Genomic DNA, 23,781 nt, shown 5'->3' with positions numbered 1-23,781 from the left:
GTCCTTTGGAACCAACCAGTGTGTGTGGAAACTGGGTAAGGAGGGCAGTGAGGAGCGGTGGAAAGGCGGACTGATGACAGCTGTCACTGCGGACAAAAACACTAACAATCTCTGAAGAGAACCCGAATGGCTCACCCCTGAAACTCCAGGAGACAAGGGATAACACCTCGACAGTATCGCGGGTTATTTAAAGGTGTCGCGAAGGTGAGGTATTGTTTTTGGGGGGCTGGGAAATATGACTGGAGGATCAGTGCCAATTTGCCCTGTCTGTCTCTGGAGAGTCGAGGTTAGCCCCACTAGCTATCCAAGCTAACTACCCAGCTAAACAAGTGAACTAGCTTTAGGTAGGTCTTCGGGACTGGGGGGTGGGGGTCATTGCCGGGGGATGGACACGTCTAAATAGTTCTCGTTTTCTAGAGCGTTAGCTGGGCTGAAAGCTCAATGAGAACCTAATAAGGGAACTTTTCAAATATGAATTCGGGAACGACGAAATGCTAGTTAGCACTCCCAGTTAGCTCAGCAAAGAGCTAGCTAACAGTAGTTAACGCTGGTAGCTAACGCTAAGGAGCAACACATTGCCTCACTTCATTGCATTACTTTTGTTCTAACCCAGCTGAGGCCGTTATTTTGCTTATATGACAGGGGGTAATTCCAGCTTTATTAGTGGGTGGTAACTTAACCCAGCTGATTAATGATGGGTGGCTAATCACCCTATTCTTTGTCAAGGATCAGTATTCGTTAAGTTGCCTGCAGCGTCTGTGATTAGTGCGTTTGACTCTTGGACCTACGCGGTTTAGCTCATCAAACGTCTGCATGGAGTGCTCATGTCTCACTTGGATCCTCTGACTCAGCCGGATCCTAAACTAGGCGTTTTCCCCCCCGTGTCTGTACCAGCCATCCACAGTGGGCTTTTGTCTAGTGATAATGTTAACTCTAATATTACTCTTATGTCTATCAACGCATGTGGAATACCCATTACATCAACTTAAAATGCAAGCGTAATCAGTGGACAGGTATTGTTTGTAGATTTATTTTTTTTAATTAATTGTGTTATTCATTCTGTACACTTTATCATGCTGCGTTTTGGGTTGGTATCTGGCTGGTTTAAGCTACCAGAGCTCCTTCTATATGCATGTCACATTAAAGCTGGTTCATGTCAGTCACAAGTGTTTATCCAAAGCCCTTGTGGGTGCCATACAAGGGTCTGTTTTTGCAGGAGTGAAAATAAGAGATATGAAGTGTCTGAGTTGGGAGTGCAGAACGCATACACCGTGAAACACAGCCAAAAGGCATATGTCTAATTATTCTATCATTTGACTTTGTTTACTGACTTGTTGAAATTATTTTTATCTGCTTTTGTTCCTCCAGGAATTAACACACGTTTCCATCTCCTGGGCTTACGCAGTATGAGTTCCAGTACTAACATGGGGACACAAGGCACTGGTAGAAAGCGTGCTCCTCTAAAAGATCGGTTCTCAGCAGAGGATGAAGCGCTGAGTAGCATTGCTCGTGAGGTAAGGTCATTCATCACCTACATTAATTTTGAAGCTTACTGCAATGAACCTGGGATGCTTTCTCCATAAAAGGTTCCCCTTATGCGATCTGAATCAATGCAAATCAGATTTTTATTCAGCTCAAATGTTCTTGTTTATCCTCGTTGAGATAATGGGGGCTTCAAGTATAGACAGAAGACTGATTTGTCAATTTAAGGGTGGCTAACCCGGGCAACAGAACCATCACTTTTTAAAACTACCAGTTGTAGTACCAAGTAGTTTCTTAAGAGCATTGTCAGTACTCATATGCTTGCCTAAGCAGCATTATGGTTTGTGAGAGCCCTTTTAAACTGAACATGGCGATTAAATCTTTTGCCTAAGCTTTATAATGTAAATGCATGTGTCTACTTACTTTTTGTAACCCTTATTCTATCATTGCAATTACTTAAACCAAAGAAAAAACTCAGGTCATCGTAATGATTTTTCATCAATGTGAAACATTTCAAGAAGACAGAAGTATTTTTTTTTTACTTACATTTGTGTGAATTCAAACAAAAAGAATTAAAAATGTTAATTATCTTTTGGCCTGAGAGATTGTGGAAAGTATTTACCAATAGCTTTTACACCATTTGAAATTGAGCTAACAATTTTAGAGCCCAGGTTTGGAGTAACCTGGTTGACCTTACTGATGTTCCAGTGTTGTTTTTTGAAAAACTGGTTGAAAGTTGAGACCAAAGGCTACTCAGCAGAACTTGTATGCAATCTATCAGGTTTCAGACTAGGTTAGCTATCAGTTTAGTTTAACAGCACATTGAATTAGAGAGGTGTACGAAGACTGCAGGGCGACTGATGTTAATTTGAAGTGTGGTGCTCAAAGTTGCATTATCAAAAACCTTCATATCTATATTTAGATATTGATGTTTGTGTTTTTCTAGTTAAGTTGTGAAGCAAGTGAAGACGGCTGTTTTGGAGTCCACAGAGGTTGACTTCACTTGTAGTGTTTTTGTTCACGAAGGAAAAACGCAGGCAAAGAAAAAAGCTGCCTGGCTTGTAACAACATGCCCTGGGATTATTCCATTTTGTTCCACTACAAGCCTTTCATTCCTTCACTTTTCTCCACAATATTGTGGATAACAGCAGAAAAAGCAAATATTGTTTTTGGTTCTTGTTGTATTGTTTTAAATAGTTTTTAAAGGGATCTTTAAATTCATATTTGCATGTAATAGTGATTCTGCAGGTTTTTTTTCCTGTAAAATTTAGGCTAAATCAGATAATTTCTTGCCTTTAAAAGCTTAAACCTAACGATAAATATCAGCCTTTAGTTGATGTTTATATTGACCTTTAAGAGCGAAGTCTTTGATGATCGAAAGCGGTGCAGTTCCTCATTCTTGAACTCTAAGCACAAGGCTCCATTTGCTCTCTTTATAGTTACACAGGCTCATCATAGAAACATGAGTCATCCAACCCTCCCAGTCAGGTCCTAAGTCTCATTCTCTTTGTGCTGCTAACCAGAGATTAGACTGTTTAGGGAGTTCAAGGGGTCAGTGTCTAACTTGTTTCACGTCACCACCTGCCCAGATTCTTAAACCTCTGCAGCTCCTACCTTGTGGTCAGGAGAGCCAAAAGTCGACCAGTCTAAAGTCTTGGCACAGTCCCCGACTGAGAGTGACTGTGAATTTGAGCCTGCACCATCACCAGACTAGTTTTGAGGCCCCTTACATTACTGGGCACTCAATCTTTGGAATACTGGCAGCTTACAAATCAAGCAGGGGACAAGTATTAGAATTAGATTATCACCTCATAGGTGTTGTCCCTCAGATAGGGATCTAAGGAGTCAACTATTTGAACAAAGCCATGCATGTCTTTTTTGATGTAGAGAGAGGAGTGTCTGTGCACAAACTATAGTTCATAGTCCATTTGATTTCATTTGTGATATCACCAAGTCGCTGTTGCAATGGAAAGTGTACAACTTTCCTTATATGGTTAGGAGTGTTAAGAGTTCAAAGAACAAAGCACCTATTACAGTCTGTGTTCATAAGCGTTTGGATGGCTGCTGGGATACAATCACTACCACTCCTATCCCCATTAAAACCTGTTTTTAACAATTATTATTTGGATTTCTAAAAGTAAGACATAGAGGAGTTAGCATTTTCAAGGACTGGTTGAGTATAATTCAAAGAGAGCCGAGACCTGGTGGTTTGCTATTTACAGGACTAGTATAGAGGACATACTAATCAGCTATCATAATTATTTCCACTGGAGTTAAAACAAGCTCAAACAGACCTCCCTTGTAAATGTGGCATTGAGTCTCCTATGGAGCGCACAAACACAACATAACAATCTTGTTTAGCAGATTGTTGCATAAATAAAGGTCAATTTAAAAAGCTCGATATTGACTGTTTCATTTCAGATTGCGATAATGTACAGTATGTTATCTAAATATTAATATTACATAAATTTCAGCATTTACTGCTGAATTTATTATGAAGAATTGTAGGTGATTAAAAAGTTATTGGTCAGTTTCTCACAGCCTGGCATTTTCCAGTTATTACAGACTGAAAGATTTTTGTTTGTTTTTTTATTTTGCAGAGAATTGGGGTTTAATTACAGTAACCTTGAATACAGATTCCTCATTCCACATACTTATTTTTAATTTTACAATAACTTTGACATTTACATTAACTTCTTGTACAGTGTGTGTTTTGCTTCAGGTTTTACAGTGGCATTTTATAGATCGTGTACCGATTAATCTGCTCTTTTTTTTCTTTCTTTCTTTTTTTAATAAGTTTCACATTTTCAGAGAGCTCAGATGTCTTGAAGTGTTTTCTCAACACTATTCCCAACACTCAAGTCACTTTACTTTGACATAAACCAGAGGAAAAGGAGCCTTCTGTTACATTTCTTATTACTTGAATTTTGGTGAATATCCCCATATGGTGGATTAATCTTATTGCCTCAAGTGTAGGAGGAGTGTTTAATGGCGAACTTCTACTGCTCGGGTTACCTTCTCAGGCCCATGATGTGGCAGTCAGAGAGCAAGGCTGGATGGGCCAGTCTATAGATAGGACAGACAGAGAAGCTCAGCTGTGCTGCTGTGCAGAGCAGGTCATACTGTCAGACAGATCAACAGGTGCAGAGCACACGGCCAGCCATCTCATTTGCTTTCTCATTTGGTCTCTCTTACACACTTGCAACTTTACTTCCTTTTTCACCTTGTACAGATCACAGTGCAGGATATTAAGTTTACCGTAGGTCAAACGTCTGTTCTGGCAAAAACATGGCTACCACATATATCCCCAAATAAAACTGAACATCCAAACCACAACTTATTTTTCATAAGCGACTTGCTCAAAATATTGGAGTTGCTATTATATGTTCATGAAGTTGGTAAATTATTATTAATCAAAATTAACTCTTGATACTGTGGTGTTAGACTGTCTACTTGCTGTCTACTCATTGCTCCCTCTACATCGCTATGAGTCTTTGTACAGGCTGCAGGAGTGACAGAAACCAGGCAATAACAGGGCTTAATTTGGAGTTGAGGTTAATAGTTAGCCAATGATGTTGTCATTTTAAACAGTGAAAGTGAAAGTCTGCACCGACTAACAGGTACTTATCTTTGCTAATTAGTATGGTTGTGCCAATTGTGAAGGTCTGGCCTGATAACAATGTTGAAAATAAAAAACTGTCTGCTCTTGCTGTTGCTAATTTAGTTTATTTATTGTTTTTTTTGTGTGTGTGTTTAGGGGTGTGTGTTTTGGTTTGTTTGGGGTTTCTTTTCTCTCTCTCTTTTCCCTTTTCCATTTGTGTGGGGGTAACAACAACTCTGTATTTATCACTCTCTCTTTGAACACTGGTGTGAAACGGAAGATAGAGAACATCAGCCTCTTCCATTGGTAAATGTCATCTTATTTACAGATGTCAGTCAGTGGTGCATCTTTCCTAATGAGCAAAGAGAAAGGAGGACTAATGGGTAGAGCAGGGCGATATGACCAAAAATATTTATCATGATATACATTTGGAAATTTGCGATAACGATATGACTGACGATATAATTGACACTAGACAACATGCTTTACAACTCCCCAACTTTATTAGTGCAAAAAACCCCATCAATGTATTTTCACTTAAACAAGCAGCTGTTTTTTATGTGCATTAAAGTTATATAAAGACGTAACAGTGCAAATGCAAATTCCTTGCTGACAGTTTAACCAAAAGGCATTTCCAGTGGAAACTGGCCGACATATCCTCAGCATAACCATGTATAATATCCACAAAACTTTAAAAAGAGGTTATATACACACACACAATACGGTAATATTATGTTGAAGCACAGTACGTATCACTCCGCGAGGCGCCTGCCTAATATAGCCGTAATGCTCCGACAATCCATCAAGCGGTGCGGGTTCGTAGCTTAGCAAAGTCGTACTAAAACATTTGACAGATTTTCGAGCGCCGTGTACCACATAAAATCGTTTCGAGGTCAGTAAACACAACCAGAATTCATACATAAGGCCCACGGGATTATAAGGGGCACTGTCGATTTTCAGAAAAATCAAAGGATTGAGTTTAAGTGTGCCGTATTTTCCAAACAACACGGCCCGCTAGCATGCTCTACTAAAAATAGTGCTTTGTTGTGTATCTGACGGACGAAAGCTAAACCAGTTCCACACCACTGAAGTTGCAGCATTTTTACAAATCAATTCTGGTTCATCCGTTTCATTCAACGATCCACTTTCGCTCTTCTCATTCTGCGTCGCCGCCGTGTGCATATGTAAACAAAGGCACTGCGCATGCGCGTTTTACCCATATTCTATCTAGAGATGGCACGATACCACTTTTTTATGACCGATACCGATATCATAAATTTGGATATCTGCCGATACCGATATGAATCCGATATAGTGTGTTTTAATCAACAAAACTGGTTTTTTTTTTTAAATATCTTGCTGCATTTTGTATAAGTTCATACTCAAGTTTAAAACAACAACTACACTAAAGATATTCTGTTATACCTGTATGCAAAAAAAATATTTCATAGTTCAGCAATACTGATCAATCTAATAAACTTAAACCTACACCATCCTCCCTATTCTGGTATTTTAAAGAGTACTTAGCGTAAATATTAAGCAACCTAACTAATAGGGTTCCAACTCCCAGCAACAACAAAAATAAATAAATAAAAAATAGGGGAACCACCCCTCACGCTCCACCTCATGATGCTTAATCGACGTAATCAACCTTAATTTGATGCAGTGTGGGAAAAAAAAATGCACAGAAATCAATTATTTTTCAATATATTAAAATATTAAATAAATTCAACATCTTTCTTCAACAGAATTGCAGACTGCACAGATGGTACCTTCCCAAAGGAAAAAGTACTATAGCTTACTAGGGTATATATATACAGTGGGGCAAAAAAGTATTTAGTCAGCCACCGATTGTGCAAGTTCCCCCACTTAAAATGATGACAGAGGTCAGTAATTTGCACCAGAGGTACACTTCAACTGTGAGAGACAGAATGTGAAAAAAAAATCCATGAATCCACATGGTAGGATTTGTAAAGAATTTATTCGTAAATCAGGGTGGAAAATAAGTATTTGGTCACCTCAAACAAGGAAAATCTCTGGCTCTCACAGACCTGTAACGTCTTCTGTAAGAAGCTTTTCTGTCCCCCACTCGTTACCTGTATGAATGGCACCTGTTTGAACTCATCATCTGTATAAAAGACACCTGTCCACAGCCTCAAACAGTCAGACCCCAAACTCCGCCATGGCCAAGACCAAAGAGCTTTCGAAGGACACCAGGAAAAGTATTGTAGACCTGCACCAGACTGGGAAGAGTGAATCTACAATAGGCAAGCAGCTTGGTGTGAAAAAACCAACTGTGGGAGCAATCATCAGAAAATGGAAGACATACAAGACCACTGATAATCTCCCTCGATCTGGGGCTCCACGCAAGATCTCATCCCGTGGGGTCAAAATGATCATGAGAACGGTGAGCAAAGATCCCAGAACCACACGGGGGGACCTGGTGAATGACCTGCAGAGAGCTGGGACCAAAGTAACAAAGGTCACCATCAGTAACACACTACAACGGCAGGGAATCAAATCCCGCAGTGCCAGACGTGTTCCGCTGCTGAAGCCAGTGCATGTCCAGGCCCGTCTGAAGTTTGCCAGAGAGCACATGGATGATACAGCAGAGGATTGGGAGAATGTCATGTGGTCAGATGAAACCAAAGTAGAACTTTTTGGTATAAACTCAACTCGTCGTGTTTGGAGGAAGAAGAATACTGAGTTGCATCCCAAGAACACCATACCTACTGTGAAGCATGGGGGTGGAAACATCATGCTATGGGGCTGTTTTTCTGCCAAGGGGACAGGATGACTGATCCGTGTTAAGGACAGAATGAATGGGGCCATGTATCGTGAGATTTTGAGCCAAAACCTCCTTCTATCAGTGAGAACTTTGAAGATGAAACGAGGCTGGGTCTTCCAACACGACAATGATCCAAAACACACCGCCCGGGCAACAAAGGAGTGGCTCCGTAAGAAGCATTTGAAAGTCCTGGAGTGGCCTAGCCAGTCTCCAGACCTCAACCCCATAGAAAATCTGTGGCGGGAGTTGAAAGTCCGTGTTGCTCGGCGACAGCCCCAAAACATCACTGCTCTCGAGAAGATCTGTATGGAGGAATTGGCCAAAATACCAGCTACTGTGTGTGCAAACCTGGTAAAGACCTATAGTAAACGTTTGACCTCTGTTATTGCCAACAAAGGTTATGTTACAAAGTATTGAGTTGTATTTTTGTTATTGACCAAATACTTATTTTCCACCCTGATTTACGAATAAATTCTTTACAAATCCTACCATGTGGATTCATGGATTTTTCTTTCACATTCTGTCTCTCACAGTTGAAGTGTACCTCTGGTGCAAATTACTGACCTCTGTCATCATTTTAGGTGGGGGAACTTGCACAATCGGTGGCTGACTAAATACTTTTTTGCCCCACTGTATATATTAGACTTAATAGTTACTATATACAGTAATGGACTTCTATTCATTTTACATCAAATTAAAACTTTGGGTGTCAGATAATTATTTATTAAAAGCTAGACATTTTAAATGAGAATAAGAAAGAAAAGTATGTCTTTGTGCCCCCTTTTCCCTGTTAATGCCCTATCGGCCCCCCTGGCTAAACTTTGCTAGATCCGCCCCTGCACAGTTACCAGCCGTCAGCTACGTAGAAAAAGATCCTGGTGTAGAAAGTAATATTAAATAAATTCTAACAACAGCTTATCAAGCTTAAACGTGCTGCTGTTGTTCAGCCGCTGGTTTCCTCTTTCTGGTGCAAAGTGGGCCAAAAACAAACAAGAGAGACGGACTCGCGACAGAAAAGCCGATCAGCTGATCATTAAGCAGTTTCATGATTGAAGTAGCAGCAAGAAGAGGCACTCGCTCCATATATCGTTTGTTAAGCTTAACGCAGGAATGCTGTACAAACATTCAGAGATGGACTTACACACTTGCTTTACTTCTCTCGGGGATAACTTTGTCGGAGATGAAATGCCGGGTTGCTAGCGAAGCTCCAAATGCTATCCAGACCACCGACAGGTCCAGCATCCCACAGCCGCTCTATCACGTGATGCCTACTGCTCCGATGTGCTAACGTTCTGAGGCGAGTTACGGCGTGTTGCAAGTTTTGTGAGGTGCTTTCGTCATATTTAATGGATCGGATTACATTTTTTATTTTTCTCCGATATCCGATCCAGTAATTTAGGTCAGTATCGGACCGATACCGATACGTAATATCGGATCGGTCCATCTCTAATTCTATCACGATATTTCATTTTCCTATCGTTGCCCAAAATTACACCAGTATTACCGTGAACGGTATGATATAGCCCAGCCCTACTAATGGGTTTGTTTTTGTTGGAACTTAACTAATTTTGCCAGCCTGAGTGTGAGTTGAGTCACTTCTGTGACCAAATAATTTTTCACAGTGGCACTCTGGTTTTCAGTCACAGAGCAGTGAACTGCTTGCAGTGTTGATCCCTAATGTCTTTTAAGAAGAGAACACTGGCAGGCTTTAGTTGGAAATGCAGCAAGGACAAGATCAGAGTTTGGTTAATGTATTTTAGCTGATACTAATCTATTAAAACATGTCTGGATATGAACATCTCTAGCTTGTATTTGTTGTTAGGATTAAATGATAATTCATCTGCTAAACAAGATTGTTAAATTGTGTTTGTGCGCTTCAGGCTATTATTGAAACGGGAATAGCGTATGTCCACAGGCGTTCGATTCTGGCAGTGGAGATAAGAAATTGCTGGAATGCTGACAGTGTTTGTCTGCAGTGAGATACTGTACACACTACCCCCAGTATTTATGGACTGCCTTTTAGCTAGAGATAAAGAGCTTATAGTTTCACGAACAAGTTTGCCATTCTCTGTTTGTGGCATGTTTAGTTTCAGAGCATGTTTGGTATGCCGTATTCAGTACCCAATGAAAGGCTAGGCTACATAGTCACCTGTGTCTAATCGGAGCTGTGAAGGGGTTGCTCACATTAGCCTCCATGCTCTGTAAAATTATCTCCTGTTTATAATCTGACTCACTACAACAAATTGTGCAATAAAAGAGGAGTTTTGGTATTCAGGTTAGCTTTTATTTATAGCTGTTTTGTGCTTCAGGGTCACTTGGATATTGTGAAATTGTTTTCAGGCTGACTCATGTTGTTTTTTTGTTTGTTTGTTTTTTTTCTATTTGCTCTGCTTCTCAGTTTATTTGTGCGCTATCGGCATCTCCCCTTGTGAGGGCTTTAAATTAGCCCTCCTGAAGCTAATGGTTAGCACATGTTGGTGGGGATGAGGCATCCCAAGCACTCAACGGGAGCTGTGGCACAGAGGAAGCTGGTCCACAATGTAATATGGACTCTGCAAAGTTTCCATACCGTAAAAAGACAGACGTTTTAGCACCTGTAGCAATATTTGAGTTTAGAAACAACAACAACAAAATCAGCGAATATTAATGTTATTTTTGTCGAGGCAAAACAAAAAAGTTCAATAGAGAAATCTTTGATATTGCTTAAGAATAAGGTATTTACAGAGCAGATCATTTTACAGTTACATTGAGTGGTCTCTACTGTGTGATTAAAGCAGTGTTTGTGAAATAAAAACAAATCTCTTTATTATAATTTTCTTTTTTAAATAAGTACTAATTTGTCTTTATCATCCTGGTAGATCCATAAACTAGGTCGTTTTTGGTGATTTGTTATTGTTGATGTGTTGTTAAAACTAAGCAGGGCTTCATCTTATGTGACAGCACGACCTTCAAGCGAGTGTGAAGAAATGAAATCAACCCACGTCTGCCAGATGCCTTCTCTTTTACAGGAAACTGTTCAATATCCAAACATACTCATGTAAATTCTACAGTGTGATTATTTTTATTGCAGCGCTCTGCTGTCTCTTTTATACCTTTTATAAGTTTCCATTTGAGATTGACAGGTGTGTTCATGTTGTGTGTTACAGGCGGAGGCGAGGCTGGCAGCAAAGAGGGCGGCTCGGGCAGAGGCAAGAGACATTCGAATGAGGGAACTTGAACGGCAACAGAAAGAGGTAAGTGGACCTGATAGGCAAAGATACTCTGACCGTAATTCAGGCCATCAGGTACTCTGATTTACTGCTGTGTCTGTTAGCACAAATGTTTTGTAATTTTACTATGGGATTTGGTCTTGTTTTCTTTCTGCTAATCACATTTTAATGTTTTGTCGCTACCTCCTGTTTGCAAAGTGCTCATCTGCATCCACAGCAGACGATCTACAAGCTGTTGGCTTTATAGCATAAAAGAAAGTCTACAGTGACAGTTCACATACAGAAATATACCCATGGAAAGAAAAAAATGAAAGTGCTGCATGTCCACAAATCAACAAAAAAATCTTCTATTCCTGGTTTAAATGTCACCCAGTTTTTCCGTTTCAGCAGTTTTGAATGAAATATGATTGTATGTTTTTCCTGGCATTTCCTCCCTCTGCCCAGCTTTCTTACCGCTCATCCAGCAGTAGCAGCAGAAAATGGGGTCAGATCCACCAGTGGATGGTAGGCCAGTGAGGCAGTGTTGTTGCTTCCATTTCCACTAACACAGCCTGTTGTGTGGGACTGAGTCCCAGTCAACCCTGACAATTTAGCTACACTTGACTTGCTGACTACTATGTACCTCACTGTGGAAATATGCCTCAACAGTGTATTTGCTTTGGAGACACCATAATCTGTGACTGTGTATTTGGAGAGCAGGCTTTGGCCTTTGACTTTATTTAGAGTGGGTGAGTCTGTATGTAAGGAGGCGGTTTGGACCGTTAGCTGTACTCCTCCAGCTACTTAAGAAATGATAGTGTCTTAAATGTTTATGAACTACTTCTGCATGAAATTAATCTGTGTTGGTGTGTTGATGCAGAAAATAGGTTTTCACTGTGTGCTGTTTAATGAGACAAAGGTTTGTAATATATTAGCATGTCTAGTTTATCATTAATCCTGCCGTTTTGCTTGAAAAGGCTAACATTTGCAAATGTTTATGACACCCATTTGGTGATAAACACGCAGAGGTTTTTTTGAATGGCTCGGGCTTTGCACAGCAACCAAGTGTTCCAGTGATCTCTCTGCTTTCACTCCAACTTTCCTTCCTGAATCTAGGCTGACGCAGAAAAAGCCAGAGCCTCTAGTAGTAGTAGATCCAGCAGCCGTCATCAGCGGGTCTGTATCTCCCCTACATACTTCCTCTTTGTCTCCCTCTATTTCCTTTTCTTATTTCCCCTTTAGGCATACAGTTAATCTCTCATCACTCATGTGTGTCTCTCTCTATCTGCTTTTCTACTGTGACTCCATATTTCCACATTAACAGGGGCTGGATGATGATGTCACGTCAGTCCGCAGCTACAGGGTGCGTACATAATACACCCCTGCCAGGTTTATTAAGACTGCACACTCATAGGGGCACACTAATGTGTGAAAGCCGTTGCTCTTGTGTGGAAACCAGTTGTTATATATATTAAGATTTGGCTGAACTGCGTTTTATTTTGACAGTATTGACTGTTGCTTTAGTTTTCTCTGAGAAATTCCCTGCTTATCTTTTTTTTTTAATGTTTTTTATTCTAAGTCGTCGTCATCAGGAATACGTGACTTGGGGTCTAAGAGTCAATCCAGTTCCCGCAGAAAAGATGCCTTGGTTTGTTCTCTGTGCATATGTGTGAGAGTAGTTTGAAGGCTAAATAGTAGATTCACCTAACCTTATTTTTGCAAGCAGATCTAACTCCTAGATGGCAACTGTTTTAGAGTAGTTACCTTTTTTGTTGAAGTTTCTCATCTACTAATCTTGAAATGCCTTTTCAGTGCAGTTTGCACCATGATATTTTCTGAATGCCTGGCTTTATGATTCTGATTCATTCATAAGAAAACTTGGTGTGACATTTTTCAGCTTTTAAATTCTTTTTTTTCTTTGTGCTGGAAATGCATGCACATTGACACTGGTTCTTAGATATCATAATGGTATATTTCTACCCACTAGTATATGCTCATAGTACTGTATTGTTTGCCCTGCTTGTGGTCTTGGCTGTGAAATAAAAGTGATACAGTGCTTTCCTGAGGTGTTGTAGGTAATATAAGGGCAATATAATGTCATGTTACGGTTATACGTAATTTTAGTAGTTTTCCTAGATTGTTGACAGGCACCCTGATGGCCTCATAATATATCACACATAAGTGAAGTTTTGCAGATAGATAGATATCTATATCTATCTAGAGAGAGGATTTTGTCATAAATACAAACGATGCAATGCTTTTAAAAGGTGTTATAGGCACATAAATGTCCATTGTTAGGCGGTTGCCAGGTGATATAATGACAACATCATATCTGAAATGGATAAAGAACCTTGTGGGGCCTGAGTGGCAGTGTGCGTGTCAAGTTTGGTTGCTCAGTTTCTGGTCGTACAGCATGAGTTGGCAGACAAAGAAACAAAGTCACAGATTCTAAACTGTGTAAGAATAGCAGGGTGTACAGTTCAGCATTACCAAAAGCTTTTTCAAAACACAGTTATGTGTCTAGTACACCAAACATATGCATGCATTTGTAGAAGTTGACCTAACAGCATCCCAGATGTTTTTTTTTTCGTTTGGTTGTTTCTGTTGTTTAATCTTTATCCGATCATAATTCTGTGGTCTCTCCTCCTCAGTCTGATGGCATCTCTACTAGCTCTGCGCTCAAGAGTTCACGCTCCACTGTATGAAACTTAGGTGTTTGCCATTCTTTATAACTTTCTTTTTCTTGAAGTTCCTGTTTCCCATTACAGCTGCATTTTCTTTCTCTTTGCATTGTTTTTCTGTGTTGAACAGAGTTCTGTGTACAATGATCTGCATAGCCATAAGAAGGCTTCATCCCGGCCCTCAAAGAAAGACCTTCTGGTCAGTGTTGTTGTCTTGGCTGTGATCTCAAGCATGGAGATGGTGTAGAGTCATTGTGGTGGCTTGCAGTGGTATTTTCTTGGCAGCTGACTTTACCCTTTACTTGTCATCACTGTGTGAAGTGGCGCATAGATCAAGAAGTGTTAATAAAACACACACCAGAGGATGAAATTTCTGTTGGTGGTTATATCCTTCCAGACTGGGCTGTACCACGATCAGAGGAACTACACCAGCCTAACAAAGACCAAACCACCACCTCTTCTCTCCACCTCTACCTATCGGGTTGGTCCTTTGCTGTGCAACTTTTAGTTGACAGACACTCACTGAAAATGGAGCCAGCTGAAGCTGACTATTCCTGTCTGCATGGTGTCGTTTAGTGGAGTTTTTATGTGTTACATATTTGTTAGATATTTGTAATAAGGGGCATTGTTTGTGTGTCATAATAATCAGGGTAGAGAGAAACATACCAGTTGGCGCATAGTGTTGCTCAGAACTTTATACCCACACTTCTTAAAATCATTTGAATTCATGTAAATTACTATGACCAGGGTGTTATTTAAATGGACATGTCATGTCTTATCACACTTTGAGCTCAAAGTCCTAAATGTGTTAGGTTCAGCAAAACATTCGTCCTGTTTCCACTCGCTGCTTCTCTTTATTCTCTCACCGCCTCACTTTTCCACAATGGTCTGCCTCTGTCCTCTAAGGTGACCTTTCCCTGCTCCTTTCCTCTCCAACAGGCCACCACTTCCTCACCCTGCACCACTGGCACAGGGCTGTCTCGCAGCTACAGCACGGTCAGTTTTTGTTCTCTAAGTGGCCAGCATCTCTGCACGCTTCTAGTTGCCTTCAGAGGCAGACCTCCCCCCTCTGTCACAGCCACGTACATGAGATTGGATGCCCAGTGTGGCTGGGTCTGCTTATATTTAGCTCCTGGACTCTGCGCACTTATCTGTGGGCAGATTTTTGTGCTTCGGTTAGATAAGACAGAAGTCTGTGTGAAGCCAAGGCTTCTGATGTGGAGCACTGAAACCAAGCTGAAGTTGGAAAACCAAGTATTTGTTATTGCATGGCTAAAAGAGAGTCTGTTTAGCTAGTGCGTCATAGATTTATGTGTGCTCTCGTGTTTTGCTGAGTCCTACGTTGTCTCCCACGTGTACCCTCAGGCCTCTATTTGCGACGACGCTGGCCTTTACGGCTCAGGCTACAGTTCAAGAGCTGTAAGTCTTCTGTTTGTCGAACCACGTTATTTTTGCATTGTCATCCCACAGCAGTTTACTGTTATGCCATTAGTGTGATGTCTGGCTCCATGCTGATCCTGTCCTCCTCCTCATCCCATCCACAGCCCTCTGAATACAGCTGGTACTCCTCTGGAGCCAGCTCCACTCGTAGCAGCCCTGTGGTGAGCACCTTAAAACCACCGCCAATCTGCATGAGAGCACCCAAAAACCTACTGCTAACAGCCTCCTCCTCACCTCCTCTCACCGTTTCAGGAAAGCATTTTTGACAGACTTTGTGTGACAAGTGTGTGAACAGTTCTGTGCAGGCTGAGAAGTTGTAGCAAGGTTTAACTTGGGTCCAGCTGATGCATCTGAGATAATTATCCTAAATGCATAAAATTGAATTAGGTTTCTTACTGCTGCTTTAAAGTAAATCAATTCTATTTAAGACCAAGACTTGGAATTCTGTCAGTTGCTGTTTGCTGTATAAAAGTACAGTGATTCCTCATTTTGTGACGTTTGTCTGTGTGCGTATTTGTGTCAGTCTTCCTCAGATGATGACACTGTCAGCAGTGTGTCCCAGGAACGCGGTAGCAGAGGCAGGAGGGACAGTGGGGTGAGCTGTAGTAATGGGGTAGTTGATGTGGCAGTAAACTTAAGCGCTTTTGCTTTTTTAATTGTATTGTACTGGGCATCAATAATGTAATACTCATGTGGCCCTCTCTTATCCTGTCTCTGCCTCTCTCTCTCGCTCTCGCTCTCTCTCTCTCTCTCTCTTTCTCTCTTTTCATCCTGCGCCTGTTGTAAGTAGTCTTCTGACCTCTTGGACATTAGTGAATCGGCCGCTGATTATTTCAGCCGCTCCAACCGAAGAGGCAGTATTGTGTCTGACCTTGATGATTTGAGTATTCCAGATTTGGATGCTGTAAGTGACTGAACAAAGTTCCAGACGGTATGCTTGGGAATGGAGTCTAACACAAATTACTTACAAATAAAAATGACAGAAGTGGCTTACGCACGATTAAAAATTATATTTGGTATTTAAAACTCATTCATATTTTTTTGTTTTGTTTGTTTTTGTGTGGAAATTAATCTGTTATTGATAGTAGGGTGCTGTGGGCCACTGCAGTGGTTGTGATTGCAGCATGGACTGCTGGGTATCTAATGTATTGGTGTCTTGATCAGCTGTCAGCTCTGTAGTTTTTGTGAACATGCAGCACTTTTACCTAACTCATATTAACTTGTAAACTGCTTTTACAGATGAGGAAACGGCTTCAAGCTTGACCATACAGGTTGTATGTTCCTAATTTATTGCATGAATATGAACTAAACTGATGGGGTTTTTTCTTGCTTGCTTTGCAGCTGGATGAAAAATGTGACAAGCAGTATTCAGATTATAGTAGAGTAAGTGCCATTACTTTTTTTTTTTTTTTTTTTCTTAAGCAAAGAATTAAATGATCTCCAATGATGGTGTTTTGGGGATACTGTGCAAAATAATTTTTAAGCTAGTTAACACTGACCTATGAATCATTCAGGTATTTAAAAAAAAAAAAAAACACACATAATAACCAGTATCATTTCTACACATAACAGACGTCTTGCCAGCAGCCTGAAGTAAAAACAAATCATTTGTTCCCTTTTTCTTAGTTGAAACTGTGAAAAATGCCCTAATTTAAAAGTTTGACAGGCAGAAAATGGAACAAGTGAAGAAGACAGACCCTTAGAGGTCGTTAAGAAATAGGGCATAGACCTGACACAGGACCTGAAAGACCCATCTGACGTACTGTTCACTAAAGCCTCAGAAATGGTCTCAGCAGAAGTGTGGCTGTCAAGAAGCTGTTGTTTAGTAAGGGGAACGGGGAGAAAAGCCTGAGGTGTGCCAGGTTACAAGAACCGAACCGAAAATCAGTGGCAACATGTTTTATGGAGTAATGAATCCAAATTTGATTAGTTCAAAACATCACCAAAATAAGTACGGGTACAACAGTCATCCTTAATTGTTTGGTTTGAATTTCAATTTTGCTACGTTTTGATAAATTGCTACACCTATTTACATATTTTGCTACACCTATAGAGATTTGAGGGATCGCACAAGACTTCTGTACATCCTGTTTGAGTCATGCAGAGGTTGCTATAACAGATGTCTTCAAAAGACAGTTTTGGACAGTCTTGGGGATAAGAGGTCGGAATATTGTTGCTTTTCAGACATGTAGCGCACACCAGAAGATGATCTCCATCGGATCATTTCTCACTGTTAGAGAGGCTTTTGTTTGGTTTAGGCAAGGGTGCATCCTGGGTAGAGCCAGGATGCGTGTCACCCTCACTGTGTTATTATCATGTTATCTCACATCAACGCGAGGCAGGGTTAGCGAGTGTTTCATTTCAGATCGCACATACAGCTTCACCAGGTAGCGCTAAGAAAGGGTGTGTGTGTGTGTGTGTGTGTGTGTGTGTGTGTGTAAACAACTATAGTACAATTATACAAAGGAATGTGGAGAGCAGAATGACACCAGACACATTTCTGTTTCTGGTTGCAACTATTGCACTCCTCATCACAAAGTTAATTAAAAAAAATTAAATGTAATGTCTGAGTCATCAATAAATCAAATTCCACTGGGAATTAATTTTCTGTATTACATGCAAGCACAAAAAAATGGGAATAAAAGTAACCTAGTGTATACAAACAGCCGTTTGGGAGTCTGAGCTGGTTTCTCTTTCAGGTGGATTTGAATAGAACAGGATTACTCAAGAGCCATGTAGTATCAGATGATTGCTTTGCTGTGCTGTGCTGCGTTTGTTTTTCTCACTGGGGTTTGGGGTACTTTATGTCCTCAGCCATCCTCCCGGTGTGCCACCCCAGGCCTCTCGGCAGCCACCCTGGCATCACTGGGTGGTACCTCATCACGTCGAGGTAGCACAGACACCAGCAGCGCCTACGACCCCGACACCAGTCTGAGTGAACTTAGGGTAAGAAGTTCAAATACACACAGTGTCACTTTTCTATAATAATTAGTGAATAACTGATTAGAAGTTAGCACACAAAATTCCAATTTGATTTTGGATGTTTGATTATTGTGTTTTTGAGCCTTTTATGTAAACACATATTCCTTCTGGAGCGTTGCCTCTGCTGCCCTCCTGCTGTTCTTTGTGTCTGCTTTAACCAGTTTTCTGTGTGTGTGCATGGGAGGACTGGATGGGACATGTGCCCATGACACTGTCTGTCTCTAAGTGGGCATCTGTATGTCAGCTGGACTGTTTGACATGGCAGCACGGGTGCTTTGTTGTCTCTCCCTTTTATACTCCCCAACCTCTCTGATGCCCCAGTTCACCCCAACCATTCCCTCCATCTGCTCTACAGGATATCTATGAACTAAAGGACCAGATTCAGGATGTAGAAGGGCGGTACATGCAAGGGCTTAAAGAGCTGAAGGTAGAGGGGCTTGAGCTCACAGCATGTCTTCTCTTGTCCTCTGGGAGCAGCATGACTTCACTAACTCACACTGCCTCCCCACTCACACCCCTTGAAGTCTGTCCTGTAGCTCCTAACACCACAGCTGTTTCTTTGCCTGCTACCAGTCAGAATTGCGCAATGACTCTTTATTCCTGCATGGTCTTCTCCCTCTTCCTGTTTTGATCTTAAATGAAGACACTCCCTCAGTTAGTGCTGGTTTTTAATGTCTTAAGAAGAAGAGTAAAAGCTCCACCTGCTGACAGATCAGTCGTTCTTTCAAATTATTTCTTCCACTCAGGCTTTCTTTGGCACAGGGTTCAATGGCCCTCTGGCTCACTGACTTTCACCGCAACTTCCTGTCCTCTAAGGAAGGAAACTGTATGTTTTTATTGATAAGAGTAGTTTACTAACAATCTTATGTTCTTGATAGTTGGATACAACTGGTGCACTTTTAACTGGTTTTCTGCTTTCTGGTGCACTCATAGTTTTTTTTTTCTGCCTTATTTCACTGCTGAAAGTGGTTGAAGGCATTTTTATTATTGTATGATCATTTTCACCATTTGTGCATTACATAGTCCCAAATTACATATTCAGTATTTTTAATAGCAGTTTTGTATTTTAAATATCTTTTTATTAATCTGAAACTTAAACATGTGTAGCATGTTTGGCCATTTCATGTTTGATGTGTTACAAAAGCTGTTCTTATACCAGAGAACGCACCTGTTGCATGTAGGTGGAGTGTGAAATAATTAATTAATTTTTTTACGTATTAACATGTTGCAAACCTTTATCAGGAGTCACTCACAGAGGTAGAGGAGAAGTACAAGAAAGCCATGGTATCGAATGCACAGCTGGACAACGACAAAGCCAACCTCATCTATCAAGTGGACACACTCAAGGATGTCATAGAGGAGATGGAGGAGCAAATGTCAGAGATGAAGAGGGAGCTGGAAGAAAAGTCGAAGGTGATAAATCTCCCGTGTGGTAACCTGTAACGTCCCAAACTCTTTACAGAAGAGTTGTGGCTAAAATGTTCTGTCTGTGCTTTCAGGATCTAGAAAGACAAAAACACACATGTACAGTTCTCCAGCATAAACAAGAAGAACTGAAAGAGGGAATCCGCCAGAGAGATGAGCTTATAGAGGTATTGTTGAACCTTAAACTTTTTTTTTCAGCCTAGTGTTGATGTGTCTGTACTGGCTGCGGAAGATGTTCGGAAACTACTGCGCTAGCTTGATAAGGACTGATTGGCACTGGCCTGCCTCTAGATCCTCTACCATAGATCCTGTCTATTGCTCTGACAGTTCTTCTCATTCCATATATCCTATCAATCATTCATTTCTATATCTATTCCTATTCCAGCTATATCTGCTCTAATTAGTGTCTTTTCACACTGTTTCACCAGTGTCTGTCTTTTTGTCTCTATACATGTGCATTTTCACTTCTTTGTTCCATTCAGTTTTTCTTGTTTTGTTCCTGTCCTGTGTTGTGTCCTCTTGTTGCTGCTCAACACCACTCCAGGAGAGCCAGAAAATGCAGACTAAGTTAGATGCCCTCACCAGAGAGGTGTTTGACCTGCAGGAAACGATAAACTGGAAGGACAAAAAGATTGCGGTAGGAGGTCCCATGCCTTTGCTCTGACAGAACATGAGAGGCAATCGATGGCTGTGGGGTTTTTTGTCCCCCTCTCCGCTCCAGCTCTTTTGCCTCTCATGCTGTCTCTGCATGATGGAGACCCTTAGGCATTAGCACATAACAGAACCCATTCACATACGGTTTGGATTTTTGCATGTCAAAATAACAGATTTCAGTTTGATTGTGTGGCCTCAGCTAACAATAACAGTGTACTGGCACGGCGTTAAAGCCTGCTGTGGTCAACATTTCTGGAAGGATGGTCATGTGAACTCTAAGAGACATTAAGTCCATAAATTGCAGCATGAGATGCATGTTCCATCTGTGAATCGGTCAATTTGTTAATGTAGTCAGCATCGTGTTAATGTAAAGTTGTTGTTTTTTTGTGAGAATCAGAAGCAGTGCCCTTTCAACCCCCTGTGCTCTACCTTTCCTTTTAATCTTTCCCTTTAACCCTCAAAGCTCGTCACCTTGTCCTTCTCTGCTCGTGTGCTGTTTGTTATTACGTCCCTCTTCTTTGTTCGATATGCACAGTGCATGTTTGTGCATGGTACCTGTCTTGTTCCAGCATGTGTGGCATTGCATGTCTATCCAAAGTCTATCCAACTTCTCTGCCTCTTCTCCTCTCTCTTGTCTTCTCTCATCCATGTGGCCAGGCCCTAGAGAGGCAGAAAGAGTACTTTGATTGCATTAGGAATGAAAGAGATGAGCTCAGAGATGAGCTCGCTGACATCAAGGGGAAATCCAAAGCAGGAGAGGTAGGTCAACCGAATGACAAAAAAAAAATAAAGGTTACAGGAAAGAGCTGCTGGCCAAAAGATTTTTGTTGTTTTTTTTTTTTGTTCTTCTTGGAACTAAGCCTGCTGTTTTGTTGTTATACTTTTTACTTCCACCGCTTTGTTTTTCTTTCCGCTTTCTTTGCTGTTTCACTTATTTTAATTAGTTGTTTTTTTGTTTTTTCCCCTGCTTCCTACTTGTGCATAACTTTTGGTAACTGCTGAATTTGTTCTTGACCCTGACTACATTTCATTAAATAAAATTCCTAATGTATGCAAACATTATCACTGTAGTACTTGGATCTCAAAAACAGTCAATAACAGCAATGTGAGTTCAGATGATGAGAATGCACACTGCTAGGACGTGTTGTTGTAACAGTTCAATAGATTTAACTAGAGTCATGTTTCTTTACCCACTGCCAGATGGGGTGACGTTATCTGATATCAAATTTTGCAGTAATATTAAAGTGTTTTGCAAAACCTGTCAGAACACAAGCAGAACATTGTTTGAAGCCATCATTATTCTCATCAAGCAGTTGTTGTTTCAGTCCAGTTTGTGCTTTCAGGCTTGGATTAGTGCAGCCTGTGCAGTGTCAGGGTGTAAAACATTGGAATGAATGTCTTGATCCACACGTTTAAACCTCTAAAATCATTAACTGTTACATCCTGGAACCACAGCACTCACTGTGCGGGATGGTATCCTATAAAAAAAAGTATAATAGAACAAGGCTTCAGCTAGCTTTTTTTTCCTTAACTACAGAAACATGGGCTGGTCATCATCCCAGATGGTACACCAAACGGAGATGTCAACCACGAGTCTCCGTCCTCAGGGATCACTTTGGTCTCCCAGGAGGCCGCCCAGGTGCTGGAGTCTGCAGGAGAGGGTCCACTGGGTGAGTTGGACCACCTGTTGCCTATATAGTGGGAATGTTTACAGCAAGTTAGGCATTTCATTAATTTTTCCTTGGAAAAGACTAAAGTTTTCAGCTTGATTAAATGTACTCTTCTTGTGTTTTGTAGATGTCAGGCTACGGAAGTTGGCAGAGGAGAAGGACGAACTTTTGGCTCAGATTAGGAAACTGAAGAATCAGCTGGAGGAGGAGAAACAGAAACACTCAAAGGTGGACAGTTCGTACACAGATGGGGAGAGGATGGAAAACGGTACAGACCTGCACCTTATTGAAATGCAGAGTAAGTTGACCTCGCTACCCGACTTACACGACAGCTAAACCGCAACCACCCCTTTTTCTTTTAACGTTGAAACTCTGCTCTCTGTAGGAGATGCCAACAGACAGATTAGTGAATACAAATTCAAGCTTTCAAAAGCAGAACAGGAAATGGGTACAATGGAACAAAATGTAAGTGAAATGTTTTGCAGAAACCTCAGTAAAAAAGTTGGTATTGTGGCTAAAATGGGAAATTAATCCGTTCCGGGTTTTGTTTTTGTTTTTTTTCTCCCCCAGATTAACAGACTTGAAGGGCAAGTCTCCCGGTACAAGGCAGCGGCAGATAACGCAGAGAAAATCGAGGACGAACTTAAAGCAGAAAAACGTAAAATTCAAAGAGAGGTAACAACACCTAAATCAGATTTAGCCCAGAGCACAAACCTGATGTGGCAGAATGTTGACTGTGTTATCTCCCTCTGCTCCCCCACAGCTGCGCACAGCTTTAGATAAGGTAGAGGAGATGGAGATGACCAACAACCACCTAGTAAAGCGCCTTGAGAAAATGAAGGCCAACAGGAATGCCCTTCTGTCACAGCAATGAGGCAAGGCAGCGTCACCACAGAAGCCCTTAAATCCGCACCTCAGACCTCTGACTGCCATATTGCGACTGGAGCACATTTCCATTTTCAGCTGTAACACTTTGAGATTTGTAGCTAACCAAAAACACTTAAAACCTGTAGCACAGGCAAATGAACTGAACTGTTTTCTTTGTTTTTCTGAATCAAGAGACATTGGTTTTGTGTGGGAATGAACTCAGAAATACGACTAATAAAACTACACGAGTTGCTGGGAGATACATCTGAGGACATTTCTCCACTCACTACTTAAAATTTCAGAGCTTTATACTACATCGTGTTATCCATGAGATTTATTTCCCTCTGACTGGGTGCTTGACTGTACTTTTTGTTTTGTTTTGTTTTTTGATGTGCTTTTTTTTTTTGTTTTTTTTTTGTTTGTTTTTTTTTTGTTCCATAAGTTGCATGAATGAGTATAATGATGCTTTTTAAACAATTCAACCCTGATGGCTGCTCCAGCCCCGCACCTTCCTGACTTCCTCTCACACAGTGAAGTGCCTTTTCACACCAGGAGATTGGGGGTCTGCACCGCTTAATAAAACAATAATTGTTTTAACAGGTACATGTATTTAAAAAGGAATAAAAATAAATAAATAAAGGTGCAGTTATTATTTGAATATATATATATATATATATATAAAACCAACTGTGTCTGTTGCGGTTTCTTTGAAATTTTTCAAATATTTAAAAGATTTCTTGAAAATAAATGTGTCATTTACAGAAGTGTGGATTCCATTTTATTTTATTTTTTTATGTAGGACAATCGACCTACATTATTTCTGCATAGATCTTAAGGCACTTTAAATGTTAGGTACAATAGTTCTACTGGGAACTGTTGTACTACTGGGGATCTACTGGGATCTTCCCACACAACCATCATAGGGTTTACAGAGGGGGGTCCAAATCTCTGGGTGAAAATCCCTTGCTGATGCCAGTGGTCAGAGAACTGTCAGACTGCTTAA

General features: G+C 40.8%; 1 protein-coding gene across 5 annotated transcripts; it reads left to right on the top strand.

Annotated features, from left to right (window-relative positions):
- On the top strand, positions 1-23,542 carry lrrfip2 (leucine rich repeat (in FLII) interacting protein 2). Of its 5 annotated transcripts, XM_082557231.1 has the most exons (27): positions 1-204; positions 1,369-1,514; positions 11,018-11,104; positions 11,525-11,584; positions 12,176-12,235; positions 12,384-12,422; positions 12,639-12,707; positions 13,711-13,758; positions 13,871-13,939; positions 14,138-14,221; positions 14,680-14,736; positions 15,106-15,159; positions 15,285-15,341; positions 15,704-15,775; positions 15,971-16,084; positions 16,522-16,563; positions 17,995-18,126; positions 18,518-18,589; positions 19,405-19,575; positions 19,662-19,754; positions 20,132-20,224; positions 20,899-21,000; positions 21,779-21,911; positions 22,039-22,209; positions 22,297-22,376; positions 22,482-22,586; positions 22,675-23,542. In XM_082557231.1, exons 2-27 carry the CDS (start codon positions 1,407-1,409, stop codon positions 22,783-22,785), a joined length of 2,283 nt encoding a protein of 760 aa, XP_082413357.1. In that variant the 5' UTR covers positions 1-204; positions 1,369-1,406; the 3' UTR covers positions 22,786-23,542. The 5 variants fall into 5 exon arrangements, with proteins under 5 accessions (XP_082413357.1, XP_082413353.1, XP_082413354.1 ...); XM_082557227.1 differs by lacking the exons at positions 11,525-11,584; positions 12,176-12,235; positions 12,384-12,422; ... (7 more) ...; positions 15,704-15,775; positions 15,971-16,084 and having other exon boundaries at positions 3-204; XM_082557228.1 differs by lacking the exons at positions 11,525-11,584; positions 12,176-12,235; positions 12,384-12,422; ... (8 more) ...; positions 15,971-16,084; positions 18,518-18,589 and having other exon boundaries at positions 3-204.
- The last annotated feature ends 239 nt before the right edge of the window (positions 23,543-23,781 follow it).

The sequence above is a fragment of the Aulonocara stuartgranti genome, assembly GCF_965226115.1.
Source record: "Aulonocara stuartgranti genome assembly, chromosome: 13".
Taxonomy (NCBI): Eukaryota; Metazoa; Chordata; class Actinopteri; order Cichliformes; family Cichlidae; genus Aulonocara; species Aulonocara stuartgranti.
Note: the sequence above shows the minus strand (reverse complement) of the source record. Positions and strands in the feature narration are given on the sequence as shown.

Bases quoted from the DNA above. Each gene is read 5' to 3' on its own strand.
- lrrfip2 (XM_082557231.1), top strand. From the start codon at position 1,407: ATGAGTTCCAGTACTAACATGGGGACACAAGGCACTGGTAGAAAGCGT. The intron at 16,085-16,521 runs GTAAGTGACTGA...CTTGCTTTGCAG, and splicing joins GTATTCCAGATTTGGATGCT to CTGGATGAAAAATGTGACAA. The intron at 16,564-17,994 runs GTAAGTGCCATT...TTATGTCCTCAG, and splicing joins AGTATTCAGATTATAGTAGA to CCATCCTCCCGGTGTGCCAC.